Source organism: Aphidius gifuensis, linkage group LG1 (genome assembly GCF_014905175.1).
Source record: "Aphidius gifuensis isolate YNYX2018 linkage group LG1, ASM1490517v1, whole genome shotgun sequence".
Classification (NCBI taxonomy): Eukaryota; Metazoa; Arthropoda; class Insecta; order Hymenoptera; family Braconidae; genus Aphidius; species Aphidius gifuensis.
This window is the reverse complement of record NC_057788.1, coordinates 17,822,877-17,845,885: the sequence shown is the minus strand read 5'-3', so window position 1 is coordinate 17,845,885 and position 23,009 is coordinate 17,822,877. Positions and strand designations below refer to the sequence as shown.

Below are 23,009 nucleotides of genomic sequence, written 5' to 3'. Positions count from 1 at the left end.
ATGGTTTGGTATTGATTTGCTTTTGATTTCAGTGGTAAGTTTTCATAAATTACTGCTAGTGGAGGTCTTGTGTTTTGTGTCTGTAATTTGTTTGACAGCTGGCTCCCTAACCTCTTAATTCTATGTTTTCGAATCGTATAAATTATCAATAATGAAAGATAATTTACGTCAAATTAATGTGTCTAAACTGTCAATAGAATATTTCAATATTTTATTATGGTATTCAATGGTTCATATTATAATTAGGGGTTCTGTAATATTAATTTTAATTTGCTCTTGGATAGCTATTGATTCGTTCTTGTAAAAGCGCCGAAATCAAGTCTTGTCATTTCCGCCAGGGACCTCAAAACGTCAAAATCTGTCAATTTTTACATTACTTGTTATACTTATATTTATCTCTTTACATCAATATTACTGCTAAAAATAAGTTCAATAATAATTTAATTTGAATAATATATCCGTATAAAGCCCAAATTTACGTTTGATATTGTTAATATTCTGTTTTTATTATCTCTGGCTTTGCTCTGGTTTTGCTCTGGCTTTGGCGACAAAAGCGATATCGTTTTCTTCTGGCTTAGCTCTCACCATTTCCGCCAGGGTGTGGCCACATCCTTTCCATAGACATTCTTCGCATAGCTTTTTATATAAATAAATAAATAAAAAGCTATGTAAAAAATAGCCAAGGAAAGGATTTTGCCTACCTGTTAATTTCTTCAGCTAAATTAATTCTTTATAAATTAACATCCCAGGGAAAAATCTCGTAGATCTACGTATATCGAATTAGATCTACGTAGATCAAATTAGATCGAACTGTTTTAGATATAATTAGATATAATGAGATCTAATTAGATATATTGAGATCTAAGTAGATCTACTGAGATTTCAAAAATTTATTAATTAAAAAAAAAAAAATGTCTCAAATTGTTTAAACAATTTTATTTTTTTATTTATATAATTATTGATCTATTAGACCAAAAAAATTTAGACCACAAATTTTTACTATCACCTGGACTTGAACAGGGTATCTTGTTGTTGACAGTCCAGAGTCCTACCTACTCAACCATAGCAGCAATAATTAAAGACAACTAAAATTTGTTGTCCTTGAATATTTATCATGACAATCCGAGAATCAACCGACACTCGGCTGATAATCGGCAAATTATATATGCAACAAATAATATTCCTAAATACAAACAATTAAACATAAGTTTTACTTGTATTAGTTTTATAGACCCCGGAATGAATTTTTATAATTATTATAAATTTTTTTTTTCTTGAAATTTTCGTTACATGAAAAAAAATGTAAAAGAATAACAGCAGCTTCCTATGAAATTCCGACATATACAGTATACCTATAAGTACAGACTGTCCCATTGTAATTTATCAATGGATTTTTTTCGAAAAATATAGCTTAAATTGTAAAATGTTTCAAGTAAAAGTTGTAGGGTTTGGAGGGGGACGAAGAAAAAAAAAAAAAAAAAAATTCGAAAAATCCAAAATGGCGGAGTTTCCGGTATAAACATAGTTTTTTTGAACGGATACTGCATTTTTTTTTGCACCAAAACGTTTTCTACATCAAAACTAACACTTTTTATTTGAAAAATTTTTCGATAAAATCACTTTTTTTTGGGCCGATTTTATCTGTTTATGGATTTTCCTAAAAAAATATGGCTTTAATTAGAAAATGATACTGAAAAAATGTAGCGCTCAAAAAGACAAAAACAAAAAAAAAAATTTTTTTCGAAAAAAATTAAAAATGGCGGATTTAGAAGCATTAACAAATTTTTGAAAAAAAAATCGATTTTTCCGTTAGTCTTGATGTGAACAATTTTTTGATAAAAAAAAGTTACACATAACCTTACACTTAAATCTACTTAGATCTGATCATATCTACTAAGACCAGATTATATCTACTTAGATCTAATAAGATCAAGTTAGATCTCATTATATATGCTTAAATATAATTAGATCGTGTTGCATTTTCGATAATTAGATCTTCTTATATCTACTTTTATCTGATCTAGTTAGATCTAATGAGATCTCAATAGATCTAATTATATTTGCTTATATACGTAGATCTACGTGATTTTTTCCTGGGATGTGGCAACATCCTTTCTTTAGCCATTTTACCCATAGCTTTTTCATTATTTATTATCATATAAAAAGCTATGGAAAAATGTCATATGCCAAGTCCGGAAAAATCCGGAGAAATCATGAGAAATCCGGAAATATCCGGAGAGATTATTTCTACCAGGGCAACTAACGTAAAATAATGATTAATGAGCTCTAAAAGAATAAATTATAACATACTAATAATTCGATGACGACTTGATGTCTCCTAATCAGTTGTATTAATTAAAAAAAATCAATTTATTGAAAAAAAAACAATATTTATAAATTGAACTGGCAGAATCTGGCAGACTGTTGGAAGTCGAATATGTGGCTGACAGAATCTGGCAGACTGCTGGAAGCCGAATATTCGGCTGACAGAATCTGGCAGAATCTAGCAGACTGTTAAGATCGAGTATTTGGCTGGCAAAATCTGACAGAATCTGGCAGACTGTTGAAAGTCGAGTATTTGACTGGCAATACCTGACAGAATCTGGCAAAATCTGACAGAATCTGACAGACTGTTGAAAGCTCAATATTTGGCTGGCAGAATCTGCCAGATTTTTTCATTTTTTGTCGAATCTTGCAGAATCTGCCAGATTTTTTTCACCAGGGTATTTACCCGCCTTATGGCAACCATTTTTTTAACTAATCTATATATATCATTGATGACAGATAAATATATTGTAACTACACAATTTTAATTCTATAACTTTATACGATTCAATAAATATTTACTCTTATTTTCAGCAAAACGACAAAATATTTTTTTTAACTCAATCTTTACTCCACTGGGAATTTTTAGGACTTGTGTGGTCCGCCCCCAACATCATCTTGGCTGGAGCAAGAGGACCACCAATAACTCCTCATAATAAACATAAATAACGTAAATAACTATCCATAATAAATATAAATAATAACTATCCAAATATCCATAATAACAATACTATCATTAAAAAGTGTAAAAAGTCAATGGTAATAGACAGTTATGAAAAACATGAACCAATCAACCATGTATTTATTGGACAATAACGCAAAAAACGTGTTTTCCCTGGTGAAAATAATTTAGCGGATTATGTCATAATATGGCATAATATGACATAATCTGACATAATATGACAAAATATGCCATATTCCGACAAAAATTCATTTGCCAGAAAATGGCATATTATTATGGCATCCAAAAATCATGTAAGAATATTATGTCAGAATATGTCAGAATACGGCATATTCTGACATATTCCGACAAAATTCATTTGTCAGAAAATGGCATATTCTGGCATCCAAAACTCATGTTAGAATATGTCAGAATATGCCATATTCTGACATATTCCGACAAAATTCATTTGCCAGAAAATGGCATATTATGGCATCCAAAAATCATGTAAGAATATGTCAGAATATGGCATAATACGTCATATTCTGACATATTCCGACAAAATTCATTTATCAGAAAATGGCATATTCTGGCATCCAAAACTCATGTTAGAATATGTCAGAATATGCCGTATTCTGACATATTCTGACATATTCTCACATGATTTTTGGATGCCATAATAATATGCCATTTTCTGGCAAATGAATTTTGTCGGAATATGCCGTATTCTGACATATTCTGACATATTCTAACATGAGTTTTGGATGCCATAATATGCCACTTTCTGGCAAATGAATTTTTGTCGGAATATGGCATATTTTGTCATATTATGTCAGATTATGTCATATTATGCCATATTATGACATAATCCGCCAAATTATTTTCACCAGGGGAAACACATTGGCATTCATTTGCCAGAAAATGCCATATTCTGACATCTAAAAAGTTTGTAATGGCAAAATCATTTTGATAATAGTTTTTTTAGTAAATAATATTTTTTTCTCGGTCACGTCGTTGTTTTAATTATGTGACTTTGTTATTAAATTATTATGCAAGAAATTTTTTGAGTGATACCATTTTTTTTACATTTCTTCTTGTACATTGCTTTTTGAAGTTTCTCGCATGTGGTCATCTCACAACTAGTTCTTATATATACGCTATAGATCCATCATATTCATATCCAAAAAATATGACGATATAATAATACAAAAATTTAAATAATCAATGTTTCCCGTAATTGTTTGAAAGAAGTAAAAATGAATAATACGTAAATAGTTATGTTTAATAAATATGCGAAAATCGCCAGATGCCATAAAATGCCATAAAAAGTTGCGGCGGATTATGCCATATTATGACATAATGTGCCATAAATGGCTATAAAAAGTTAATGGCGGATTATGTCATATTATGGCATAATATGCCATAAAAAGTTAGTAAATTATGTCATATTATGACATAAAATACCATAAATTGACGTTAAAAAATGGCGCATTATGTCATAATATGTCATAATAGGACATAATATGGCATAATCCCCAAAAAAAAATCTTGTAAGAATTTGTCGGAATTTGTCGGAAGTCCAAATAACCTTAGAAATTCCGGCATTTTCCGACAAATTCTGAAAAGTAATAATGACAGAAGATGTCAGATTATGTCATATTATGACATAATCCGCCATATCATTTTCACCAGGGTCAGTTAAACCTTGGTGGAAATATTTCTCCCGAATTGCTCCGGATTACTCCGGATGATCCCGAATCGCTCCGGATTGCTCCGGATTATTCCGGAATTAGCTCGCTTTGAAAAAATTCGGAAAAATACGAGAGTAGAGTGGGTATAAGCAGAGTGAAGCCACCGAGGTCCCATTAGTCCGACATTTTGTGCTCGCCGGTTGGAGTGGGTATAAGAGGTTTTCGTCACTTCCGAACTCATCGTATGGAGTGGGTATAAGAGGGTTCCGTCACTTTCGAGGTAAAAATCATCTACATCATGGCTTCACTCTAGGGTTGTTAGTTTACCGGTGTTTTATTTTTTTAGCATTTTTAACCGGATTTTTTACTGGTAAAAAATCATTTTTAACCAAAAAAGGCGGAGCATACCAGAGCCAATCGCCGTTTGCGCGGGTGATTTCAAATAGTTTATTTCATCTTTAATGTGAATATATTAATAAATAATAATCAAATTATTAATTTAGGATCAAATTTATTGATTAATTAATTTATTATTATTTATTGTTTAATAAATAATTAATATTAATTTTATTATTATTAAACTAATTATCAAATGGTTATTCTTTGTATTATAATAATTAATGAGTTCATTCAATTGAATTATTATTGCAAAAGAATTTTATTATTTATAATAATAAAAATTTACCTCTTGAGAAAATTTTTTTTATATATGTGAATACATAAATAGTGTTTACTTATTAAATATATAATGTATCATCAGTCATCAAATAGTTTTTTAAATTTACACTTTCATATTATTATTACTATTATTATCATGTAAATATTAATACATAAAAGGTAATTGAAGTAGTTGACTGTTTTCTTAAATAATATTAATTTTTTTGGTACTCATTGCATATAATGTCAAAAATATTAATATCATGTTTGCTTAATACAAACATGATATATATAACATTTTCTTTTTTTTTTAAATAAATTTTAAGCTTAATACCAGAACTTCAGTTCAACTGAAACATATACATTTACCTCTAAATATTTTTAAAATGTAGCTTACTTATTTTTGTCCTTATTTTTGGCATTAAGTAACTGATATTTTTTGTTTTAAACGAATAAAATAATTAAATGATATGATAATCGTAACTCACTTAAAATATAATTAAAAATAATAATAATAAATAATATTTAATCAACACTAAATTAAGATATATATTTTATTCAACCCGTATCTTATTAATTTTTATTAATTATTCCCATAATAAATTAATAAATTAGTTGTAAAATTAATAAATAGTAGAAAGTGAAAAAAAAATTTTAACGGATATAAGATGCGCAGTATAAATCGGCGCAAGTATGTGGCTCCGCCTCTTAGTGGTTAAAAAACGGTTAAAAAAAAATTTTTTTTTTTACCGGTAAAAAATTCGGTTAAAAATCCGGTTAATAATCGGTAAAAAATCCGGACTCACAACCCTACTTCACTCTGCAGTCCAATTCACAGAGCATTACAATTTAGGGCTTTTTTTCTCCACTGGCGGCGCTTGTAAAGCTTTTGTATGTAAAATCTATATAAAAAAAAATTTACAAGCGCCATCAGCGGCAAAAAAAAGCCCTAAATTGTAAAAAATTTGCCCCTGTGAATCGGACTGCAGCTTATACCCACTCTAATACAAAAGCTCCACAAGCGCCGCCAGTGGAGGAAAAAAGCCCTAAATTGTAATGCCCTGTGAATTGGACTGCTGCAGGCTCTCATATCTACTCTGCAGTCCAATTCACAGGGCAAATTTTTTACAATTTAGGGCTTTTTTTTGCCGGTGATGGCGCTTGTCAAATGTTTTTTATATAGATTTCACATACAAAAGCTCTACAAGCGCCGCCAGCAGTCCAATTCACAGGGCAAATTTTTTACAATTTAGGGCTTTTTTTTGCCGGTGATGGCGCTTGTCAAATGTTTTTTATATAGATTTCACATACAAAAGCTCTACAAGCGCCGCCAGCAGTCCAATTCACAGGGCAAATTTTTTACAATTTAGGGCTTTTTTTGGCCGCTAATGGCGCTTGTAAAAATTTTTTTTATATAGATTTTACATACAAAAGCTTCACAAGCGCCGTGAGTGGTGAAAAAAAGCCCTAAATTGTAATACCCTGTGAATTAGACTGCAGTAAAGGAAAAAAGCCCTAAATTGTAATGCCCTGTGAAATGTGAATTGGACTGCTGTTATTATTATTGTTTTGTTGTTGTTTAGTTATCTGCTGGGGCAGCATCTCAATACAGGTGCTTATCTATATCATCACTGTATTAATGCCCCAATAAATATATTATTTATTTACAGTGATGATATAGATAGGCACCTGTATTGAGATCTTGTGCCTTTGTAGTTCTTCAAACAACCGTACGTCGCTAGCGCCATAAGTGAGCCGTAAGTGAGACGGAACTGAGCCGAGACGACCATCGAGACAGCTATTATTTGTTATTGTTGTCGGTCGACCAGATAACCGGGATCATGAAGACTAGAGACTCTAGTCTTCATGACCGGGATAACAGAGTTGACGCCAATGCTCGGCCATTTTCTATTTTGAAAATTACATTTGTCTATTTGCTCACAGATGACGCTTTCTGATCCAACACAATCCAACAGATGGCGTTTATCTGGAGCTCCAGTCGAAGATTTTTTGTGAAAGAAAGCAACTAATAATGAATAAATATCTAATACGGGAATACGGCATTCGGCATTGTACGGCATTCAGTAATCAGTAGCATTTAACAAATCTGAAAAAAGTACATAAAGCAAAGCTCCCACCATGGCTAATGTTTCGTATCAAATAGCAAATTTGCTAGAAAAGGTACATTATGAGTTATCAATATCTGTCAAGTGTCATTAGTTTTATATCGGATAACTTCTTTTTTATCATCACAATTAACTATTTCGGCATTTTCTTACCTCTCCTAACTTGATAAACATAACCTCACATCAAGTTTTTGGTTTTTTACTTTATTATTGGACAATTTTTCATAATACTGATTATGATAATAAATGGACAATGTTTTTTTTTTAGATCAAATAAGTGAATCGGACCCTTTCATTATTTATTCAAACATTAGGGCTGGTTTGCCGTTAACATTATGCACGGTTATCTTAATATTTAAATTTTGTTATTTTACAGATGACGTCTAACGACAAAGACTTTAGATTTATGGCCACGAACGATTTGATGACTGAACTACAAAAAGACAGCATCAAATTAGACGATGATTCAGAACGCAAAGTAGTAAAAATGCTTTTGAAATTATTGGAAGATAAAAATGGTGAAGTCCAAAATTTAGCAGTAAAATGTTTGGGACCACTTGTGAACAAAGTCAAAGAGTATCAGGTTGAGACAATCGTTGATTCACTGTGCACTAATATGGTATCGGATAAAGAACAATTGCGTGATATTTCAAGTATAGGCCTTAAAACAGTCATATCAGAACTTCCATTAGGATCAAATGAACTTGCTGAAAATGTTTGTAAACGAATAACTGGTAAACTGAGTACTGCAATTGAAAAACAAAGTGATGTGTCTGTACAGCTTGAAGCATTAGACATTGTTGCTGATCTTTTGTCACGTTTTGGTTCACTTCTATTCAGTTTCCATCAGACAATACTTGCTGCGCTGTTGCCTCAGCTATCTTCACCACGTCAAGCTGTAAGAAAACGAACAATTGTCGCTCTCAGTCATTTGCTTACATCGAGTAACAATATTTTATACAAAAAACTTATTGATTATCTTTTGGATGGTTTAACAACTCAAACAGTGAAAAATGTTATTCGCACATACATTCAATGCATCGCATCAATTTGTCGTCAAGCAGGTCACCGTTTCGGTGAACAAATTGAACGTGTTATGCCACTTATCGTAAAATACAGTTATGAAGATGACGATGAACTTCGTGAATACTGTCTCCAGGCATTTGAATCATTTGTTTACCGTTGTCCAAAAGAAATAACACCGCATATTAACAAAATTATTGAAACATGTTTGCTTTATATAACATACGATCCAAATTATAATTATGATGATGATGTTAATGATTTATCTGATGGAGAAGCTGCTATCATGGAAACTGAAGAAGATGGTGAAGAAGATGGTGAAGATGAATATTCTGATGATGATGACATGAGTTGGAAAGTACGACGAGCTTCAGCAAAATGTCTTGAAGCTGTTGTATCAAGTAGACGTGAATTACTTCCTGAATTGTACAAAGTTGTATCACCAGCTTTAATCGCAAGATTTAAAGAACGTGAAGAAAATGTTAAATCTGATATTTTTCATGCATATATTGCACTTTTACGACAAACACGTCCAACCTCATCTGTTGCAACTATGGATCCAGATTCAATGGAGGATGAAGAGTGTCCAATATCACTTCTTCAACAACAAGTGCCTCTTATTGTGAAAGCTGTACATCGACAAATGAAAGAAAAAAGTATAAAAACACGTCAAGATTGTTTTTCACTTCTCAAAGAACTTATATTAGTTTTACCTGGGGCTTTGTCAAATCATATACCAGCTCTTATTCCTGGAATTCAGTATTCATTGGGTGAAAAAAATTCATCATCAAATATGAAAATTGATACATTGTCATTTGTTCATACATTATTAATAACACATCAACCAGAAGCATTTCATGCATATATGTCAGTTTTAGCACCACCAATTATAACAGCTGTACGTGATCCATTTTATAAAATAACAGCCGAGGCTTTACTTGTTTTACAACAACTTGTTCAAGTTATAAGACCCCATGGTAAACAGGTTAATTATGATTTTCAAGCATTGGCATCTGAAATTTATGCTTGCACGTTGGCCAGATTAAAAACAGCAGATATTGATCAAGAAGTTAAAGAGCGTGCAATTGCATGTATGGGACAAATTTTCTCACATTTGAGTGACACACTTTATATTGAGGCTCAAGATTGTCTTCCAATATTTTTGGATAGACTTCGTAATGAAATTACAAGACTTACTACGGTGAAAGCACTAACTTGTATTGCTGCTTCACCACTAAATGTTGATTTAGATCCTATTATGTCACAAGCAGTTCCAATACTTGGTTCATTTTTAAGAAAAAATCAACGAGCATTAAAACTTTGCTCTTTGACATTACTTGATACTCTTCTTAAAAGTTATTATTCTCGTGGTCACACTAATGGTGATCTTGATTTTTCATTTGATGAAGTTATTGCAGAGCTACCTTCACTTCTCAATGAAGCTGATCTTCATATTGCTCAATTAACACTAACTTTATTAACAACAATTGCAAAACTATATCCACTTGCTTTGTCAAAAATAAATGATTATATTTTACCAGAAATATTAAAACTTGTTAAATCACCATTATTGCAAGGTGCTGCATTACAAGCAATGCTTGAATTTTTTCAAGCTTTGGTTCAAGCAAATATGCCTGGACTTGGTTATCGTGAATTATTGGGTATGCTGATTGCACCAATAAGTCAATCTGTACTTCATAAACAGGCCTATCATTCATTAGCCAAATGTGCTGCTGCTTTGACAATCATATGGCAAAAAGAAGCACACAAAGTTGTCGAACAATTTATTAAAGACGTTCAACTTTCACAAAATGATGCTCAACAAATATTTGCTTTATTTGTTATTGGTGAAATTGGTAAGCATATTGATCTTAGTGGCATTGCATCACTCAAACATGTTATTTTAACATCATTTGGATCACATTCTGAAGAAGTTAAATCAGCTGCTAGTTATACTCTTGGTAATATTGCTGTTGGTAATTTACCCGAGTATTTACCATTTATATTAAATGAAATTGAAGCACAACCCAAAAGACAATATCTTGTTCTTCATTCACTCAAAGAAATAATAGCATGTCAATCAAGTAGTACTGATGGTGTGTCACATTTACAAAATTTTGTACCTTCAATTTGGAATCTTCTTTACAGACACTGTGAATGTAATGAAGAAGGAACAAGGAACGTCGTTGCTGAATGTCTCGGTAAATTAACACTTATTGATCCAGCAACACTATTACCAAAACTTCAAGAATCATTAACATCACCATCAGCCTTGATGAGAACAACAACAGTTACTGCTGTAAAATTTACAATATCAGATCAACCACAACCAATTGATGCAATGTTAAAACATTGCATGGGAAGTTTTTTAGTTGCTCTTGAAGATACAAATTTAAATGTCAGAAGAGTCGCACTTGTTGCATTTAATTCAGCTGCTCACAATAAACCAATGTTAATTAGAGATTTATTGGATTCCGTTTTACCACAATTGTACGCTGAAACATTGATAAAACCTGATTTAATTAGAGAAGTTGAAATGGGACCATTTAAACACACTGTTGATGATGGTCTTGATTTACGAAAAGCTGCATTTGAATGTATGTATACATTGTTAGATTCATGTTTGGATAGACTTGATGTTTTCGATTTTTTACAACACGTTGAAAATGGACTCAAGGATCATTATGATATTAAAATGTTGACATATTTGATGACGGCCAGATTAGCACAACTTTGTCCAACAGCTGTACTACAAAGATTAGATAGGCTTGTTGAGCCTTTAAAAATGACTTGCACACAAAAAGTCAAAGCAAATTCAGTTAAACAAGAGTATGAAAAACACGATGAGCTTAAAAGATCCGCATTAAGGGCTGTTGCTGCGCTTTTAACAATTCCTGATGCTGGTGAGTTGATTTTTATGGTTTTTTTTTTTTTTTAAACAAGTAATAATTGGTCTAGCGTTGAATTTAAAAAAAAATATATATTTAAGATACATTACTCAAACGAAAATTTTTCGTTACATTTAAGAAACTTTATAAGACGACTTCATTGATAAATAAATCCTTGAAACAAAATTAGAACAATAAAGCAAACAATTTATATTTTTCTTACAGATAAAAATCCATCTTTGTCAGATTTTGTTGGTGTAATTAAAAACACACCAGAATTGCGCAACTTGTACGATGCAATCCAAAAAGACTGTTCAGGAAATAATGCCAACGAAACCAATGTAATGGATCAGAGTTAAATTCAACAATACAAAACTCACCTTCGAATACCTATCAAAAAAATTGAGATATTTATAAATTTGAATTTTTTTTTTTTTTCTCTAAATTATTTAAGTTTTGTCAACATCATTTATATTTGACAGAAAAAGAAATCGAAAATTTTTTTTGTATTCCATGCTTTCCATAATTTTTAAATACAGAATTTTTTTATTTATCATTATTTTGTGTTGACATCAAAAAATGATTAAAGCATACATAGTTTATGTCAAAAACAAAAAACAAAAATAAACAAAAATTTCATTGTGATTTTCATGTAGCGTTCATAGCAAACGTTGTATAAAAAAATAAAACTTTAAAATATAATTATCTGTTGTTGAATAAAATTTTTTCAATATGATTCTTGCACATAATAAGAAACTATTCACTTTGATTTATAGTTAGCTTACTTTTTATTTTGAAATATAAAAAACATGTAATCAATAAACTTTTCTTTTGATTGAAAAATTGATTGAAAAAAAATTAATAATAATTTGATATTCACAATTTCTTCATTGAGCTTTCAACGATACTAACACTAACTTTCCTTAAAAAAAAAAAAAAAAAAATGCAAGCTGAAACCATTGGAATAATAAAAAAAGGATGATCAGTGGGTGTTTAATTTTTAAAGTGTAAAATATTCACTCTATTTTTAATATACCGATCTATTTTTAAATATACCGATTGTAACAATTAAATGGCACTATAAAATTATATGCATCAATACTTGGGTAAATTAAAAATTGAACCCAGCTATTTTTCTGAAGCTTAATAAAAAAAGAAAATGATACTTTTGTCAATGACAATTTGACACAAATAATAGTTCATGCAGATTAGAATTCTACGAATGTAAGTTTTTTCGTTTTTTAATTTGTGACAATTTTGAGTGGGGATAAATAGCCACGCTTAATTGACCACAGCCAATCGGTAATGTTGGCAAATCGTTAACCCTCAGTTTGCTAACTGTATAGTGGTTTATTTCTCCAATCAAGAAGGCTAGAGGTCTCTAGTCTTCTTGGTTCATTGGTTGTCTGCTGCTAGTCCTAACACGTACGTAGGAAAAAATTTATGTAAATTTTTATAAAGAGGATTTATAAATTGGTTTTATAAAGATATGTTTAAAATTTTTCCTATGCTACGTAAAGCCTGGGTAAAATGTGTAAAGGGAAATTTTTGATCTTAAAAAAAAAATTTCTAAAGAAAAACCAGCATCTATTTCTGGTGCGTCCTAATCGAGCATTTAAACGACGTGATAAGATTTTTTTTTATCGTCATAAAAAATATTTTTTTATGATTATAATTTTTTTTTTTTTTTTGGTAATTATGATGATTAACTATGCAAACATAAATGAAATTCACCGATATTTTCTCTATTAATTTGATAACTTTATTGCTTCCAAAGTTGATTATAATTAGAAGCCATTTTTATAATTAGTAAGCTCAGCATTTATTTGGATTGTCATAGAGGCATAGAGGTGACTTCACAGACTTTTAAAACTATCGTGCTTCGTGTCTATGATCACGTACACATTATCATCTGTTAATTAAACACAATGTCTTTTTAATGAATGATACATTTATAGAAGTTTACCCAAATAATAATCAAAAAATATAATTTATATTATATTATCTATTTTAATTTTTTTTTCCTTATTATATAAAAAAAAAACAAAAAATTATGAAATGAAAACTTTTTCACAAAAAGAATAAATTTTTTTTAATTTTATGAATAGTATAAAGTAAATGATAAAAATTTTATTTATACATAGTTATAATTTTTCTTTTTTCATGACAAAAAATATCTAGCTCATAGCTGCTTGTATTATATTTATCGTTATTTTTATTTTAACTAATATATATATTTTTAATAACACAGATCTAATAAAATAAAAAACACGAAAAAACGTTTTATATCCACAATGTCTTGAAAAATATTGATTAACGAATTTAAAAATAAATACTTAAAAATTAGATGAAAACTTGAGCAAAAATTATCATTATTTTTTATTAAAAATATTTATTTTTATTCGAGTTTATTATTGTTACATAAATATATATTGTATCATATATTGTTCAACATATTTTAAATCAAATAATTAATAGGTAATTACTTAAGTTTTATACTGTCTACTAGAAGTATATAACTTTTAATATAAGACTGTGATAGCCTTCAATATATTATTTTTGTAATGTGGGAGAAAAAAAAAACCAAAACAAATAATATGAGTTATTGAATTTTTACCAATAATTATTGACTTATTGACAAGAAAAAAAAAATGAAAACAGACTACGATTCTTGTTAGAATGATTTTTCTTGATTCAATATTATCATAAGTTTTTCCCCTCTTTTCTTGTTGCGCTTCATCCCTTCCAATGCTTATTATCTGTTCATTCAAAGGCTCAAAGGCTATAAATCCTCAGACCTCAGACTGCCTCAGATGAGACGCAGCCAACGCATAACGCATTGTGAGTCTAAAAATCTCTCCATACAGTAAATTTTAGATTGTGGTGTTACTCCGACGTACTCCGACGTTCATTCGAATATTACACTCAAGATTGTCTCTTTGAATTTGTCTTTTTTTTTCTGTTATATATCAATTTCGTTTTCATTTATACTTTATTTGAGTGATATTTTCAACTTCGGTTTTTTTTTTATCAGTGACCGTTTTATTTATTTTCTCTGTAAACATGTGCGTCAGTACAGTGATACCAAAAGAAATGATGGAAAAAGTTGAAACTGATACTCCAGTTAAAACACTTCCAAATAAGTTTATAAAATCAAAAGAAAAATACATAAAATTACATAATAAAATGGTTAATGGAAACGTTGATAGCAGTAATGGAGAAAAACTGCCTAAAAAAACAAATATGGACAAAGAGGAACAAGTTAATCAAGACATCCTGGCACGAAGCACTGTTTTCCTCCAGATAGTATTTAACTATTTTGCTACATTCAAAAAATCGACATTTTACACGTAAGTAAAATAAAATATATCAATTATATTTGAAAAAAAATCATCAATTAATTGAGAAAATTTGATAGTCCGATCAGTATTTTTTTTTTTTAATATATAAATCCCTGAATGGCTTTATCAAAAGTAACAAATTTTAAACTTTAATTTATTTAATGTTGTATTAACACCTTTTTCAATTTTCAATCACGAGTTTTTTTTTTTTTTAATTTTTAATCACCAGTTTTATTTTTTATTACCACTTTTTTTTTTTTTTTTTTTTTTTCCGTTTTTATTATTCATTTATCATGAAAGAAAAAAAAAAATAATAATAACTTAATCATCAAGGTATAATCTGGTAAAGCCAGAATGTCACGTACGCCACGAGGACCAGTTTAACACATTTTCATAGTGCATCCTGTTCTCATTGGTAGAGGAATTGAGATGACCTGTTGGGTCAAACGAGTCTGTCTAATGCAGCTGATTCAGTCGTCAACCAAAATCATACTTTAATGATATTTTATTATATAAAAATGTTTTCATTAAAGTATATACATAGTACACTTTTTATGATACATTTTTTTTTAATCAATATTTTATTAGTAACACATTATGATAGTTTTTTAAATATCGCAATAAGTATGAATAAAAAATTTTCTACAGTTTATGCAGTTTAACATGGTTTTTCGAGTCAAGCAATACCGGCAAGGGATTAATTGCCAATCACAGTAGGGAATACATATTGCCCACATCTGCAGATTAATTTTTTTTCTTTTAATTATTATACACATTAAATTTTATTATTTGACGTTTTTAAATTGAAATAATTAACCAACATATTAGCATCTAAATATATGTCAGGTACTTTGATCAGATGTTCAAATGCTATCACATGGTTTGTTTTTGGCAAATTAATTGTTGAAAAAATTGAATTAAAATGATTATAAGATATATTCTGTATATAAATAATCATTAATAAAAAATAGTCATTTTCAGTTTTCAAATTTATAGTTACGTTTTCTCTCTCTCTCTCTCCCTCTCTCTTTGTTCAAGACTGAATAATAAAATCATATCATATCTCTATCTGTCTTTTTTATTTGGAAAGACACATGAGATGATGCATGCTCTAGTTATTTCGTCTAATGTTTGTCAGTAAGTCTTTCACAAACTTAAATTCATTTTTTTATCTTTTTACAATTTATTATCATGACAAAAGCAAACAAAGTTCAATAAAAATTACTCGGAAAAAAATATACTTATTTTATCTCACGTATGTTCTTCGTCAGTTTCATGCATTGATAAGAGATACAAAACAAGATGTTTAAAATTAAAATATTTATATGTTTATTCAACTATTATTGCTTTGGTTAATTGCAAAAATAGCATTGAAATTTCGTAAGACCATCAAAATGGTTTTTGATCGGACACCAAAGTAAACATTATTTTTGGCACATAATAATAATATATTTTATTCATGTAATAATATAAACAGTATTGAAAAAAATTTTATCCATTAATTCGATTAATTTTATATGTTAAATTTTTTTTTTTTTTAGGATTCTCAGTTCAACTAGTCAGCCTATTCACGTGATAATTGCTATTGCAGTAATAATTTCAATGTCAATGATGTTACCCACATCAGAAAAAAAACAACATAAACAATCTTCACTATTATCATTTATTTATCTTTCATCATTCGTCATTCATTTTGGTTCCCAAATCTGGATGACGTTTGTATCAGGTAATGACTATTTAATATTTATTGTATTGTATTGATATTTTGTTTTTTTTTTTTTTAATTTATTCAATGATTAATTTGTTAACAGGACTTTCTCTCTATTTTGCATTGCCACGACATGCATTCGGTGAAGTTCAACGAGTTCTTTTTCCACGTTACTTCACGATAAATGCTATTTTAAGTTTAATAACAATATTAACCTTTGTCAAATATCCAATTCGAAATTGGGATACTGAAACAAGTGTACAAATTGGAACAATGATTTTAGCATTTCTCATTGAATTATTAGTTCGTCTTTATCTTGTTCCTCCTATGATGCACTTGATGTGTCATAAAATTGCATTAGAACGAGCTGCTGGAATAGGCAACGAAGTTGGTCGTTTTTCTGCTGGACCACTCAAAGATTGCCCCCATTATTTGAGAATGCATCAAGCATTTCGAAAGCTCCATATGGTTATTGCCATTGGTAATATTTTGACAATGGCTTGCACAGTTTCACATTTATACTACATCTCTAGTAAATTATGTACATTATAATTATTTTGATGAGCTTTTTTTTTGTTTGGTAACATTATGTTCCGTGATTAATGGTGTAAAAAAAAAAAATAGCTATTATTAATGTTTAAAACTGTCAAAGATCTGACGACTTCAGCATTATAGTTCCAATAAATCGAAAAAGTTTGATGTGTAATATTCGTTTTTTTTTTTTTTAAACTTCAAAAATTTTATACTGCAAAAACAGTAACTATAGCTTCTTTTTTATCAATACTTCATTCAATTGACATAACTGATAATGGATCTTCAACAGGGCTGTAATATTTTTTTTTGTTGTTCTCATATTAAGTTAAAAATGGATCAAAAATCGAAATCAAAATATGGTTTTGTCAGTATTGTAGATAATAATTAAATTAAAAAAAAAAAAATTCCAATTGACCATAAAAACATAGACTAGTTTTTATTAAAAAGTAATTATCACCTCACGTATTTCACACATGAATTATCACATTCATTTTTTGTAAATAATGATTATCATTCATAATAAAAAAAGAAATAAATGATGTGTGCAATTATTCAATATGTGAAAGGTATTATTATGCAAAATTATGATTATTTATTGCGTCATTATATTCAAAGATTTAATTTAGATATTCATTTTACTAATAATAATTATTAATAGACAAACGTATAAGACATTGGAATACCTGTTTTTGAAGTATCTCAAATACAATTATTTTTACATGCAAAATTCGAAATTAAAAAAAAATGAAAATTTCACAATCAAGCCATCGAATCATTATTAACAATATTTACAATTTTTTTTTTTCACTTTGTCATTTGCAATTCGATACTTTTAATATTTGCGACAAAATAATGATTATTATAAATAATTTACTGATTCAAATAATATGTCATCGTTTATTATTCCGAAAATATTTCATGTATATGAATGTAAAATTAAAAAAACTATCTTGGATATAAAAAAAATTAATAAATAGATGAACTCACCACATGTAGGTATCACCACAAGTATATGTATGGATAAGTTCTTAAAAGATTTATAATCCTTAAAAATGTTTACATATTTAACAACATAAAAATCTAATTTTACAACCAAGAATTAAAAACAAAAAAAAATATTTTGTAGTATGACAAAAACTAAAAAATAATAAAAACAAAAAATTTATCATCTTCATTACATGATTGTTTGTTTGTTTTAATTTTATAAGTTTAAATACCATTTCTTACCTTTTTTTAAAATTAATTTAAACACGCAAAATTTCAGCCGCTTTATTGTAACAAATTGCAATCCAATCAGGTTGTGTTGCTCCCCATTGTATTTGATTAACTTCACCCTCAGCAGCGGTGTATGCAAGTATTGGGTCTTCAATAGCTCTCGGCATTTGTTGAATGTCCCAAATCAGTGCTTGATGATCATCACCAGCTGTACAAATATGACAAGACGAATGAGGTGCCCAGGCAATTCCATTGACACTTGCTCTGTAAGAAAAAAAAAAAAAAATAAACTCGAAAACCTATCTACAACAGATTTTATGGATAAATACTTAATGAAAACTTACCTGTGATTATTCAATCTAGCGACTGGTGTGCAAGGAACTCGTACATCAAGAATAATAACTTCACAGGCATCCATAGCTACAGTTGCCAGATAATTTGGATCCTGTTTGTTCCAAGCTAGTCTTAAAAGTGGCGTATGCTGAGGATCTTCATAAATAATTGTGGAATGTTCCAAATGACGAAGATCAAACATTCTAACTGATCCATCGGCACCAACTGAAGCAAACATATCTCGTCCACCACCAGCTCGACTAAATGCAATGTCATAAACTTCTTTATCATGAGCAATCAACTGTGTTTTCACATGACCTGTAACCATATTGACACGACCTAATACTTGACCAGTTTCTAGTCCCCAAATTGTACAAGTTGTATCAATGCTTGATGTTCCAATTAAATTTGGATCAACCTCATTCCAGTCAAAAGATGTCAATGGAGCACAAAAATCCGAATTCTTGTTATTGTTGAGGACACATTCTAGACGAGTTTCCGGCTCAGCAGCTCGCCAAACTCTCAAATAATCTCCTGATGTTGCTAGCAAATCAGGAAAAAGACCTACTCAAGATAATGGAGAAAAAAAATCACATTGTATTTATGTATTTGAATAATGCTCTAGGCCAAGAAAGACCTACTAAAAAATAGAAACATAACTAATTCAACAATTGTACCTTATTAATGATAGTTGAATTTAAAAAATTGAGATACAATAACATACCTTTACTATCTGGAATCCACATAATTTTAGTGGTTGGATAAGGGTGCTCAAATGTGCTTTTGGCACTGAACTCTGAAGTCTCTTCATCCAGAGAAACAATTTGCACTTTGTTGTTATATTCTTCAACAAAGCTGCCAAGAGCTAGACGAAACCTTTTATCAGGTCTTACTGACCAATTCATACTATATAAAGGCCAGGGTGCCTCATATTTATATATTTCTTTGCGTTTTGGAGGTACACTATGCAAAGCCATATTTAAGTTGTGATTATTATGTCAAATTACCTGTAAAGAATTACATGTTTTTAATATTTGTATTGTATTTTCAAAATATTGTTCAACTTACCAACACGATAGACTCAAATATATATTTTTTGTAATGTTTATTCAATACCATTAAAGTAAAGATAATTTATAATAAGTAAAAATGATAAGTTATGGGTTCAACTCTTGCACATGTATTAAATATTTTTTTTCCAATTCATGGAAATGTATGTTTTGATATTGTCAAATATTCGACAAGTTCCACTTATCTATTAAAATATGTTGATTTTTGATACATGATGTCTAAAGTATTATTCAGTTGATTCAGATTTTTAAAAAGTAGTTAACAAATTGATTTGATCTTTTTTACTAAATACTTCTCAGCATACATAAATGTAAAATCTTTTATTATGACAGTGGTCAGTGACAATAACCCTTTTTTTTATTTATGGCGTCTTCGGCTTTTTAAAGCGCTGTTTCCACTGTCCACCTGCGAGTTTTTAAAGCGGTGTCTCCAACTCTCCAGTCTCCACGCCTGTGTTGGGTTTGTATAATACCGCGGTATCATACCGGTCGTAAACCTCGGTATAATACCGCGGAGGTTTCATACTTTCATACCACGTTAGTAACGCTATCTGTAGGAATTTTCGTATATCACGTAACACACCATTTTTAATTCCTCATAATTTGAATTTAAAAATATCATTCCTTTAATTATATAGCATAATAGTAATAATCTTCATCCTTTTCTCAGACATTTGTCAGTAGTAATAAATTTATTGAATATATTAAAAGCTATTGACAAATGTCTAAGGAAAGGATGTGGCTTATCTGTCAATTCCTTTAGCTCAATTAATTCTTTATAAATCAACATGTGGCAACATCCTCTCCTTAGTTATTTTTTTCCATAGTTTTTTATTTGTTTATTTATGTAAAAACCTATTGGAAAAATGTCTATCGACAGAATGTTGTTTACATGTTAATTCATAAAATATTAATTTAGCCAAAGAAATTAATACGTAGGCAACATCCTTTCCTTAGCTAATATTTTTCCCATAGCTTTTTATTAATTTAAACAAATAAAAAGCTATAGGAAAAATGGTAGCTAAGGAAAGAAAGTTGTCACATATATTAATTTCTCTGGCAAAATTAATTTCGTATAAATTAACATGTGACAACTTCCTTTCCTTAGCTACGATTTTTCCTATGACCATTTATTTATTAAAATAAATAAAAAGCTATGGGAAAAATATTAGCTAAGGAAAAGATGTTGCCTGTATGGGTGCATTCCCTTAATAAAAAATTTTTTTTCGTTTTGCAATTTCGCCCTGTAATACCGGCCAAAATTATATAGGAAAAAGCTGTTTCGTGTAGTGGCAGTACTGGCACATGACATTATTTTTTTTGGCTGCCAATTATTAGATGGATAACTGTTCAATGTTTATATCAAACTGAAATAAATAGAAAATTGACTTGTTGTGATTGTTTGTTATTGTCACATAGCTCGTACTACACATTATCGTAAACTGTAAAGCCTGGGATTTTACATAGAGAATTTTATCACTTTTGTCATTGTTCCTGTTTCTAGTTTTTAGTCGGTATTACAGGGCGAAATTGCAAAACGAAAAAAAATTTTTTATTAAAGGAATGCACCCACTACACAAATGTCAAGAAAAATATAAATATAATACCAGCGCCAATGCACAGCCGGTTTTAAAAAAATAAATAATTCTGCGCATCTGCGCCTACGCGTGCGCTGATGGAGATCACATCAATGTTCTGAACATTAAGTTCATGAAAGAAAGCAGCCATTGATTTCATATAGAAAAGCTTCACAAACGCCACCATCGGAAAAAAAACGCCCTAATGAGAAGTGAGAACATCCTCTGCAGTCCAATTCACAGGGCATTACAATTTAGGGCTTTTTTCCTCCACTGACGGCGCTTGTGAAGCTTTTGTATATAAAATCTATATAAAAAAAATTTTACAAGCGCCATCAGCGGCAAAAAATATCCCTAAATTGTAAAAAATTTGCCCTGTGAATTGGACTGCTGAATACTGAAGTCCAACCACAGGGAACTGAATTTATTTGCCGGTGATGGCGCTTGTCAAATTTTTTTTATATAGATTTCACATACAAAAGCTCTACAAGCGCCGCCAGTAGAGGAAAAAAGCCCTAAATTGTAATGCCCTGTGAATTGGACTGCTGAATACGGGTGCTGGTCACTGAAATATAATAAAACTGGAAGCCGAACTTCGTGTCGCCGAGAGAGAAACTCAATGGTTGGCCTGCTGTCCTTGTCGGTACAGTCACGTCAACTATAATCGGTTGAGACTACAGGGCAGCGTTCGATAGCTGGCCGAGGCCAAAAATCCGGCCAATTTTTTATCATGGTTTATTTTATATGTTCGTAGTGTCAGCACTGCTACATTATAATTTCAAATATTTACATGGGATTTTCTCATAGTGAGTTTTTGATTTATCAAGTTGTCTTTCCGTTGGCCCAGGCCGAGGCCCTCGGCGAGCTATCGAACGCTCCCCTGCACCCGTATTCACAGGGCATTACAATTTAGGGCTTTTTTCATCCACCGGTGACGCTCGTGGAGCTTTTATATGTAAAATCTATATAAAAAAAAATTTATAAGCGCCATCAGTGGCAAAAAAAAGCTCTAAATTGTATAAAATTTGCCCTGTGAATACGGGTGCTGAAATATAATGTAACTTTTATACCGTGTAGTACTAGTTTGTTTTGACGTTGACTGTACAAGATTTAATGTGCGCATGCGTGAGTGAGAGTTGAATGCCAACCAATATCAATATATATCTCGATAGCTATTAGCTATTAGCTGTGTTCGATGGTCGTCTCGGCTCAGTTCCGTCTCACTTACGGCTCACTTATGGCGCTAGCGACGTACGGTTGTTTGAAGAACTACAAAGGCACAAAATCTCAATACAGGTGCTTATCTATATCATCACTGTATCAATGCTTCAATAAATATTGTTTATTTACTTTATGCAAACAGTGTCATCATAATAATCTATTACAATGAGTTGATAAATATATAATCAAAATGAATATAGAAAATATAATTCAGGTGAGAGCAAATAGTGAATGAAAGAAATAAAAATGAAAATACAAATTTTGGAGATGGAATTATTATCTGTACTATTGAACAATAATTTTTTATCTTTCATACATAGGAAATAGATGAAAACAATCAAAATAATATTATGAACTCATTTTGTTATTACTACTGATGTGCATATACCGGTATTTTATTTTTGATACCAAATACGGTACAAAATACGGTATTGATACGGTAATTTACCATTCAATACCGTATCAATAATCTGTATGTAAAAATACGGTATCAGTGAAATTTTCGATACCAATACCGTATTTACAACTATAGAGATGTTACTCATGGTATTGAAAAATAAAAAATATATGAACATAACTTGATTTTATTGTATAAATAAAAATAAATACATACGAAGTTATAGATGATAAATAAATTCA

The 23,009-nt window shown here is 30.0% G+C and overlaps 3 protein-coding genes across 3 annotated transcripts; 2 read left to right on the top strand and 1 right to left on the bottom strand.

The window, feature by feature from the left end:
• Positions 1 to 7,336: 7,336 nt before the first annotated feature.
• On the top strand, positions 7,337 to 11,960 carry LOC122850079 (cullin-associated NEDD8-dissociated protein 1). Its single transcript, XM_044149089.1, has 3 exons — positions 7,337 to 7,515; positions 7,837 to 11,386; positions 11,597 to 11,960. Exons 1-3 carry the CDS (start codon positions 7,474 to 7,476, stop codon positions 11,728 to 11,730), a joined length of 3,726 nt encoding a protein of 1,241 aa, XP_044005024.1. The 5' UTR covers positions 7,337 to 7,473; the 3' UTR covers positions 11,731 to 11,960.
• Positions 11,961 to 13,943: 1,983 nt separating this feature from the next.
• On the top strand, positions 13,944 to 17,240 carry LOC122850220 (transmembrane protein 205). The gene is made up of 3 exons (XM_044149305.1): positions 13,944 to 14,721; positions 16,254 to 16,438; positions 16,524 to 17,240. The coding sequence occupies exons 1-3, from the start codon at positions 14,435 to 14,437 to the stop codon at positions 16,970 to 16,972; spliced, it is 921 nt and encodes a 306-aa protein (XP_044005240.1). The 5' UTR covers positions 13,944 to 14,434; the 3' UTR covers positions 16,973 to 17,240.
• On the bottom strand, positions 14,962 to 20,024 carry LOC122850209 (DDB1- and CUL4-associated factor 7). Its single transcript, XM_044149296.1, has 4 exons — positions 19,571 to 20,024; positions 19,227 to 19,509; positions 18,514 to 19,066; positions 14,962 to 18,433 (listed from the first exon to the last, which is right to left on the bottom strand). The coding sequence occupies exons 2-4, from the start codon at positions 19,477 to 19,479 to the stop codon at positions 18,199 to 18,201; spliced, it is 1,041 nt and encodes a 346-aa protein (XP_044005231.1). The 5' UTR covers positions 19,480 to 19,509; positions 19,571 to 20,024; the 3' UTR covers positions 14,962 to 18,198.
• Positions 20,025 to 23,009: the final 2,985 nt, after the last annotated feature.